The sequence below is a fragment of the Daphnia magna genome, linkage group LG6 (assembly GCF_020631705.1).
Source record: "Daphnia magna isolate NIES linkage group LG6, ASM2063170v1.1, whole genome shotgun sequence".
Lineage (NCBI taxonomy): Eukaryota > Metazoa > Arthropoda > Branchiopoda > Diplostraca > Daphniidae > Daphnia > Daphnia magna.
Window position 1 is genome coordinate 609888 of NC_059187.1, and position 10397 is coordinate 620284.

Consider the following 10397-nt stretch of genomic DNA (forward strand, 5'->3'; position numbering starts at 1 on the left):
TTGTTGGATTTTCCCGTAAGTCTAAAATCTTCGGTTTACCCATTGTTTTCTAAAAATAAATATTTTTGACTATTAGCGAAATATCCAAAAAAACGACATCTCTTGGAATTCAACAAAAATCACTAAACCATAATCAAAATTGAACGCTGATTTCGATTAAGTGATTGGTTTTCTTGTTGAATCATACATTTTTAAAATAAATAAAACAAGGTACTGTTAGCTCCCATACTTTAAATTTAGTTTTATTAGGTTTTGCTCATTATTAAAAAGGCCAATTAAAAAATAAACTTCATTTCCGTGATTATCATTCAATTCTGAATCGAAATTTATGTATTTTAAGCATGATTTGAAATTTGGGCAAAAATGAAAAAGTGGGAAGGGTATAGACTTCCCACTTTTGCCAAAATCTCCAAAAAAACGACATCTCTTGAAATTCGACAAAAATCACTCAACATAATCAAATTTGAACGCTGGTTTCGATTAAATGATTGGTTTTCTTGTTAAATCAGCCGCTTTAGAAATAAAATTAAACAAAGTGCTGTTGGCGCCCCAACTTTAAATTCAGTTTTATTAGGTTTAGCTCATTATTAATGAGGCCAATTAAAAAATTAACTTGATTTCCGTGATTATCATTCAATTCTGAATCGAAATCATGTATTTTAAGCACAATTGAAAATTTGACAAAAATGAAAAAGTGGGAAGGGTATAGCCTTCCCACTTTTGTCAAAATCTGCAAAAAATGAAATCTATTGGAATTCAACAACAGTAACACAGTATAATCGAAATTGAATGCTGATTTCGATTAAATGATCGGCTTTCTTTTTAAACCAGCATGTATAAAAAGAAATTTAAAGAAAAAGATGTTAGCGTCCCAACTTAAGTTTTTGTTTTTTACGTTTAAATCATAAACTACAGGTCTAATTGCAAAATTGACTTGATTTCCATGATTTTCATTCAATTCTGAATCAAATTCATGTATTTTGAGCAATACTTGAAATTTGGCCAAAAATGAAAAAGTGGGAAGGGTATAGCCTTCCCACTTTTGTCAAAATCTGCAAAAAATTAAATCTCTTGGAATTCAATAAAAGTCACACAGTATAATCGAAATTGAATGCTGATTTCGATTAAATGATCGGCTTTCTTTTTAAATCAGCAGGTTTTGAAATAAAATAAAACATTGGGATGTTAGCACCTTAACTTTAGTTTTTGTTTATCACATTTAAATCATAAACTATAAGACCAATTGCAAAATTGACTTGATTTCCATGATTGTCATTCAATTCTGAATCAAATTCATGTATTTTGAGCAATATTTGAAATTTGGCCAAAAATGAAAAAGTGGGAAGGGTATAGCCTTCCCACTTTTGTCAAAATCTGCAAAAAATTAAATCTCTTGGAATTCAATAAAAAGTCACACAGTATAATCGAAATTGAATGCTGATTTCGATTAAATGATCGGCTTTCTTTTTAAATCAGCAGGTTTTGAAATAAAATAAAACATTGGGATGTTAGCACCTTAACTTTAGTTTTTGTTTATCACATTTAAATCATAAACTATAAGACCAATTGCAAAATTGACTTGATTTCCATGATTGTCATTCAATTCTGAATCAAATTCATGTATTTTGAGCAATATTTGAAATTTGGCCAAAAATGAAAAAGTGGGAAGGGTATAGCCTTCCCACTTTTGTCAAAATCTGCAAAAAATTAAATCTCTTGGAATTCAATAAAAGTCACACAGTATAATCGAAATTGAATGCTGATTTCGATTAAATGATCGGCTTTCTTTTTAAATCAGCAGGTTTTGAAATAAAATAAAACATTGGGATGTTAGCACCTTAACTTTAGTTTTGGTTTATCACATTTAAATCATAAACTATAAGACCAATTGCAAAATTGACTTGATTTCCATGATTGTCATTCAATTCTGAATCAAATTCATGTATTTTGAGCAATATTTGAAATTTGGCCAAAAAGAAAAAGTGGGAAGGGTATAGCCTTCCCACTTTTGTCAAAATCTGCAAAAAATGAAATCTATTGGAATTCAACAACAATCACACAGTATATTCGAAATTGAATGCTGATTTCGATTAAATGATCAGCTTTCTTTTTAAATCAGCAGGTTTTAAAATAAAATAACACAAATGGATGTTAGCTCCTTAACTTTAGTTTTTGTTTATCACATTTAAATCCAAAACTATAGGTGTTGTAAACTAACCGTAAGATAACGATCGTTCGAAAGGCGATGCGAAATAACGATCAAAAACCGAACGGGCAGGGCGCAAAACCTTGTATTAAACTTTAAGACGCGGGCGAAGATAAAAAATGAGGGGACAAAAAATGGCGACCAGACGCTACAGTTGCAAAAACGTGACTGCCTCGTTAAAACACGTCATTCGATCACTTACGACAAAACAAAAGAATAAAGATGCGCGAATTAGAGAAACAATAGATGAAAAAAGGGGGGTAAATTAAAGGCGCGCGCGAAGCCCGGCCGAGTTGCCATGGCAACTCGGTAACACAGCCGCTCTGCTGCGGTAAACATTAAGCAGCACTCAAGGCTTCCAAGCGACATAATCGCACAACCGGGCGGGTGAAGGTCTTGCCGGACTTCGTAATGATTTCGGCCGCGCGTACTACACCATCAGAACCAGGTAAAACTCTGGCAACACGACAAATTGGCCAGTGTCCGCGCGGCGACTTTGGATCCACCATAAGCACCATGTCGTTCACCTCCAAGTTGTTTTGCGATCGGGTCCATTTGTTGCGGGTCGTGAGGGTCGGCAGGTATTCCCGTAACCATCGGCTCCACACCTGATCCACGATCTGCTGTGCGTGAAACCATCTTCGGCGAAGACATTTGATTTCCGGGTCGATGACGTCAGCGGGCAAGTGGGGATTGGGGCGCCCCAACAAAAAATGATTCGGGGTTAACGGCTCGAATTCTTGCGGGTCCGCACCTAGATCCGTCAACGGTCGATTGTTGAGCAAGCCCTCAACTTCGATGACGACCGTTGCAAAGGTTTCCTCCTTCACCGTCTGCTGACCGAGGATAGCGCGCAGGGCCTCCTTGCACGAGCGAACCAGACGCTCCCAGACACCTCCGAAGTGCGGGGCAGCAGGCGGGGAGAAGTGCCAACGAATTTCTTTCCGAGCAAGTTGGTCAGCGATTTTCACGTCGTTAAGGCGGGTAACCGCCTCACGCAGCTCACGCTCTCCTGCAGTCAGATTGGTACCGTTGTCGCTAAAAACATCGGTTGGGGCACCCCGACGACTGACGAAACGGGTAAAAGCCATTAAAAAGGAATCCACATCCATGGACGGGGTAATTTCGAGGTGGATAGCACGGGTTGAGAGGCAGGTAAAAAGTGCAATCCAACGATTTTCTGTTCGCCGGCCAATTGAAATAGGGAAGGGACCGAGGTAGTCCACTCCAATACGGGTAAATGGAGGGCTGAACGGTTGGACCCGCTCCGCTGGAAGCGGGGCCATCATCGGCTGAAACGGCTTGGCTCTCATGCGGGAACAATACAGGCAAGTCGTGATGACCGACTTTGTCGCTTCGCGTCCTTTCAAAACCCAGTAACGAGCACGAACTTCAGCAAGAGTGCGATCAGCTCGTCCATGAGCCACGGAAATATGCGCCCAGCGTATGAACAATCGGGTGAGCGGATGCTTGGGTTCCAGAACGGCAGGATGACGGGCTTCAGCGCTGATGGGGGCATTTTCGAGGCGGCCACCAACACGAATGATTCCGGCGTCATCTAGATAAACGGCCAGTTTCAGCAACCGAGACTCCGGGCGAACGGACTTCGCCTTCCGCAAACTGCTTAAATCGTCAGGGAAGGAGTCGCGCTGCGAAACACGAATTAAAAGGCGACGGGCTGACTTCAGCTCGTCCGCACTCTGCTGCCGGCCCGTTTTCAACTGCTCACTTTGTCCGGTCGCTGCTTCTTCATGATTGCCATCCAGAATAGACCTTTCTCTGGCACGTCTCCGATGAACGAGGATCTGGATGTTGCGAACGAATCTTTCAATCCAAGCGGCGATGCGAATTAGGCGATGTAGATTATCGGCTCGAGCCACAACGTCATCTACTGGCCCGCTAGGATTGGCGATTAGAAACAGCCAATAGACTCGTCTTCGTGGTCGATCAATTCAGTAGCTGGAATCTGGGCCGGCCATTGCTCGGGTGGCAAAACTAGAAACTCAGGTCCACGGTACCAGCGATGATTTGGATCGAGCTCGGACGGACAGAGACCACGACTGCATTCGTCTGCTGGGTTAAGTGCACCAGGAACATGTCTCCATTGCGGAGGGGTCGTTGAATCCAGGATCTCAGCTATTCTGTTTGCGACAAACACGTTGTAACGACGATGGCTGGCGTGGATCCACCGAACAACAGTCATCGCATCAACCCAGAAAAACACATTCGATATGGGCAGAGTCAGCTCCTTCAACAGATAGTTTGCTAACCTGACTGCTAGCAAAGCACCTTGAAGCTCCATCTTCGGAATCGAAAGCTGATGGATGGGAGCAACTCTTACTTTTGCCATTACGAAAGAGACTTCGACCTCGCCAGAGGTTTCAGCTCGAAGATAAATTACAACACCAAAACCGTCTTTCGATGCGTCCGAAAAAGCGTGCAACTGAAAAGAACGATACGCCGACTGGGGACTAGTCAAGAAACTTCTCGGGATGTTCAGCAGTTCGAGCATCGGCAGATGTTCCACAAAGCGCCCCCAACGATTCAGAATATCGGCGGGCAGAATCTCATCCCAGCCACCTTTGAGTCGCCAGATGTCCTGAAGGATGATTTTCGCCACCAAAACGACGGGTGCTAGGAGACCAAGAGGATCATAGATGCTCGAAATTGCCGAAAGAATCGAGCGTTTTGAAAAGGCCTCTTCTGTCTTCTTAAAACGAAAAACGAACTCGTCTCGCTCACAACTCCATAGATACCCCAACGTGCGCTCGGTTGGCAAATCGTCGAAATCTAGATCGAGCTCGGGAACCAGACGAGAGGAAGACGGAAGTTGGTCCAACAACGAACGCGAAGAGCTCAGAAACTGGACGAGGTCGAAACCACCGAGCTTGAGTAGTTCAACCAGCTTCTGACTGATGGAAACGCCTTCATCCACTTCGTCGAACGACGACAACAGGTTGTCCACATAAAAGCTGGAACGAATACGCCTCGCGACTTCCTTCAGGTGTTCGGGCGCATCCTTTTCGAGGCGCTGAAGGGCAAAGCTGCAAACCGTTGGCGATGAGACAGCACCGAAAATGTGCACCGTCATCTGGAATTCCTGGATAGGATCTTCGGTTCCAGGCTCGCGCCACAAAAAACGAAACATCGTGCAATCTGACTCACGAACCAGCACTTGATAAAACATTTTCGCAATGTCTGCAGTAACGCCAATTCTCCTTTCACGGAAGCGAAGCAACACGGCCAATAACTGCGTGGTGAGATCCGGACCTTTCAGCAGGATGTCGTTGATCGCGGTTCCTTTAAACCGGGCAGCAGCGTCGTAAACGAGACGGATCTTGCTGGGCTTCGTTGGATGTCGAACCGGATGATAAGGTAGGAACCACACCTTGGAACCGGGAGCTGTAGAAGTGACTTTCACTGCGTGGCCGCTGCAAAACACCTCCTTCATCTGCGCCGTAACTGCTTGGCGAAGGTCGTTGTGTGAAAGAAGTCTCCTCTCCAGTGCGAAGAACTTGCGACGTGCAAATTCTTTGTTGTCCGGCAACTTCGGGCAATGCGGGCGAACAGGCAAGCCTACTTCGTAACGCGTTCCAGTGTGCCGAATGGTCGATTCGAGTTGGTCCATTGCGGCACGGTCTAACGACGACATAAATGTACTGGGGGCATCACGAACTGGGAGAGATTGGGTTTTCCAAAACCTTTCGACGCACTCTTCCAGCTGCTCGATCGTTCCCAGCTTAACGAAATTTATGCTTGGATCTTCCACTGCCGGTAATGGATAGGTCCTCCCAACAACGCACCAGCCAAATGGGGTGAGCACAGCATTAGGGCCCCGAACTCCAGATGGAGGGCGACGAACCTCGATGTTTAGATGGGCGTCTTGAACGTCCATCCCGATCAAAATCTGGACTTCACCAGCGTCTCGAGCAGGAAAGTTGAGGTCACGAAGATAATCGAACGAAGCGAGAACATCTTTTATCTTGCGTTGCCCAACATTTAGACGAGGCACAACAAAGGCGTCGGAAACCTTGTAGTTTTGGTCTCCCTCTAGCGACGAAACGGAGAAGCCCACAAGACGAGTCTCGACGACCGGATCGTTTCCATGGAAGGTTCCAAAACGAATTTTGCGTGGCCAGCCCGTAAGACCAAGCGCATTAGCCGCGTCTTCACGCAAAAGGGTAGCTTGGCTCCCGGTGTCGAGCAGAGCGAAAACGTCAAGAGTCCGGCAACCCGCACGAAGTCGGACGGGAACCACGGCCAAGAGAACATCAGATGTCAGGCGGGGAGCAATGGCGAGTGTTTGAGGTCCTTGAAAACATTCTTGGCCTCCGACGGAAGACGGGAACTGACGAGGTGTGCTTTTCTCAGGAAAAACTCTCTCCGCACCATGCAACAGCGAATGATGACGTGCACGGCATCCGGTGGATTCACAAGCGGGTTTTGAACGACAATCCGCACTGCGGTGCTTTCCTCCAAGACAGTTGAAACATACGCCTTTCTCCTTCGCCACCAGCGCTCGTTCACTCGGTGACTTCCTCTGTAATTCGGGGCAAGAAACAAGTCGATGAGCGCCGCCGCAGCCTGGACACTCGACATCTACGTCTTTCGCTACTTGGGTGGCTAAGATGGTAGGGGGTGGCCGAACGGGTGGCGGTTTCAGAATTGCAGGTCTGCTTGAAGGGTGCTTTTCAACGGCTGGCTTGGGAAACGTAACACGCTTTTCACGAAGATCAATCTTAGGCGCCAACTCGAATGCCGAACGAGCCATCCGCTCCTCTTCCACGACCTCTTCCATGAACCGATCCAAGTCGCTAAGGTCGACACCTTTCGGTAAACGCTTACGTGCGTAACGGGCCCAGCGATGGCGAAAGACAGGTGGCAGCTTCTGTACTGCCTGATCAAGATTAGCAGCACTCTTAAGATCGTGCTCCAATCCCCCTTGTTCCAACACCACAACAGCTCCGTGCAGCTGATCAGAAAAACTTTCAAGCGCCTGGCGATCACCCGGCTTGACGAAGGGAAGACTAAGAAGATCGTGTATTTGACAGCGAGCGATCTGCTCGCTCGAACCGTAGTGCTTCTTAAGATAGGCAAGAACTGCAGTGTACCCACGAGGAGCCTTTAACAATGGGGAGATGCGGCGAAAAACGCTAGGGCCAACCCACTCGGTAAGAATGGCCAAACGCTGGGCATCGTTCGGAATGACGTCGTGGACGAGGGCTCGAAATCTTGAGGCAAAAAGAAGCCAATCTCGAGGGTCGCCATCAAACGGTGTCCTACACGTGAACGGGGCCGAACCTCCAAACATCCAAGGCATGGGCGCTGCAGAGGGTAAGGCCGTCGGTTTCTGCTCCAGATCGTCGATCCAGCTATCTACGCTCCTGTCGGACGGCCCGGTGGGAAGCAGCACTTTGTCACGAGGCTTACTCTTCGGCAACGGAATATGGATATCGTCATCTGGTTCACTGAAAGAACTCAAGGAGGTCGGCGAAGGCGAACGAACAGACCTCTTTGAAAACTTCTCGTTCATACGAAGACGTGCGATTTCTTCCTCGATTTTCCGTTCCTTTCGTTTGGCCCCGATACGAATCTTCTCCTCACGTAACTTACGGGCTAGCTCGTCCAGAAGGTCATTTTCATTCTTTTCTTCTTCTCGCCGCTTGCGTGCCAGTTCAAGGTCGAGTTCGGCAGCAAGGCGTTCTCTAGTCAGAGTCGAAAGGGTAGAGCTCCGCGAACGACGAGAAGACGAAATGCTAGCGGCAACCGAAGACCTGGAGCTGGCCAAAGAAGACGGGCGGCTACCCTCGGCCTGATGATGACTGTCACTAACGGGATCGACAACCACTTCGGTGCGAGAGACATCTTCCTCACGGGAATGGTGGGATGTACTGGTAGGCACACCCCGCGAGGCAAATTCGGGTTGACGGGTCGACTCAACCACACAGGGGCGAGATGTGCTGACGGGCACATCCAGCGGGGCGAACTCGGGTTGACGGGTTGACTCGACAGAACCGGGGCGAACTTGAGCTCTCGTGCGGGTCGTTGCTCTAGGCGCTGGTTGTTCGGTAGCATGGCCGGGGCGACGGGCTGTGGCAAATTCTTCATGAGCCGTATTATAATCATGACGCAAATTCTCCAACCAAGTGTCGTCGGTGACACCCAATTTTGCACAATAACGATGATGGTAATACATACATTGCTCATAATGATCGTTGGCCTTCGTGATGAGATCGTTTGAGTAGATGGAAGGACCTGTCTCGTGAATCACCATCTTGACTTTATTCACGTTTCGGGTGAAATTTCTTCGATGATGGGAACGTTTGCTGATCAAGGTTGCAGGATCGAGACGACTTGTCGAATCCGAGGCGAACGAACGAGTCGGCGAAAGGCCTCGAATAACAGCATCAGGAGCGGCAACGATCAAATCAGCATCACGAAGCTCATCTTGAGTAGCCATGATGAATTCAAGAGAGTGGACACGATGCTCGGAATGAAAAAAGAAAGGCTTGGAAAGCCCCTTAAACACTGACACGAAAAGAAAGCTTTTGCTCAAAATCCGGGAACTCTGACCGTTACCCCTCCTGGGCTGGCGGTTGATTCAGCGTTGGGATGTAAAGAGACAAAAGCATAAAAGAAATATCCAGTGAAGAAAATGAACGACGAAAACCCAATGAAGAGAACGAATGACGAAGAATGAATGTCGAAAAACGAATGGCGAGAATGAATGTCGAAAAACGAATGTTGCGTTAAAGTTACCAGGGTCGAATCTTCCCGGGTTTCGGCACCAAAAATGTTGTAAACTAACCGTAAGATAACGATCGTTCGAAAGGCGATGCGAAATAACGATCAAAAACCGAACGGGCAGGGCGCAAAACCTTGTATTAAACTTTAAGACGCGGGCGAAGATAAAAAATGAGGGGACAAAAAATGGCGACCAGACGCTACAGTTGCAAAAACGTGACTGCCTCGTTAAAACACGTCATTCGATCCCTTACGACAAAACAAAAGAATAAAGATGCGCGAATTAGAGAAACAATAGATGAAAAAAGGGGGGGGTAAATTAAAGGCGCGCGCGAAGCCCGGCCGAGTTGCCATGGCAACTCGGTAACAATAGGACCAATTGCAAAATTGACTTGATTTCCATAATTTTCATTCAATTCTCAATCAAATTCATGTATTTTGAGCAATATTTGAAATTTGGCCAAAAATGAAAAAGTGGGAAGGGTATAGCCTTCCCACTTTTGTCAAAATCTGCAAAAAATTAAATCTCTTGGAATTCAATAAAAGTCACACAGTATAATCGAAATTGAATGCTGATTTCGATTAAATGATCGGCTTTCTTTTTAAATCAGCAGGTTTTGAAATAAAATAAAACATTGGGATGTTAGCACCTTAACTTTAGTTTTTGTTTATCACATTTAAATCATAAACTATAAGACCAATTGCAAAATTGACTTGATTTCCATGATTGTCATTCAATTCTGAATCAAATTCATGTATTTTGAGCAATATTTGAAATTTGGCCAAAAATGAAAAAGTGGGAAGGGTATAGCCTTCCCACTTTTGTCAAAATCTGCAAAAAATTTAATCTCTTGGAATTCAATAAAAGTCACACAGTATAATCGAAATTGAATGCTGATTTCGATTAAATGATCGGCTTTCTTTTTAAATCAGCAGGTTTTGAAATAAAATAAAACATTGGGATGTTAGCACCTTAACTTTAGTTTTTGTTTATCACATTTAAATCATACACTATAAGACCAATTGCAAAATTGACTTGATTTCCATGATTGTCATTTAATTCTGAATCAAATTCATGTATTTTGAGCAATATTTGAAATTTGGCCAAAAATGAAAAAGTGGGAAGGGTATAGCCTTCCCACTTTTGTCAAAATCTGAAAAAAATTAAATCTCTTGGAATTCAATAAAAGTCACACAGTATAATCGAAATTGAATGCTGATTTCGATTAAATGATCGGCTTTCTTTTTAAATCAGCAGGTTTTGAAATAAAATAAAACATTGGGATGTTAGCACCTTAACTTTAGTTTTTGTTTATCACATTTAAATCATAAACTATAAGACCAATTGCAAAATTGACTTGATTTCCATGATTGTCATTCAATTCTGAATCAAATTCATGTATTTTGAGCAATATTTGAAATTTGGCCAAAAATGAAAAAGTGGGAA

At 44.8% G+C, this 10397-nt stretch overlaps 1 protein-coding gene across 1 annotated transcript; it reads right to left on the reverse strand.

Annotated features, from left to right (window-relative positions):
* Positions 1 to 2544: 2544 nt before the first annotated feature.
* LOC123473736 lies at positions 2545 to 8666 on the reverse strand. Its single transcript, XM_045175053.1, has 2 exons — positions 4225 to 8666; positions 2545 to 4105 (listed from the first exon to the last, which is right to left on the reverse strand). Exons 1-2 carry the CDS (start codon positions 8664 to 8666, stop codon positions 2545 to 2547), a joined length of 6003 nt encoding a protein of 2000 aa, XP_045030988.1.
* Positions 8667 to 10397: the final 1731 nt, after the last annotated feature.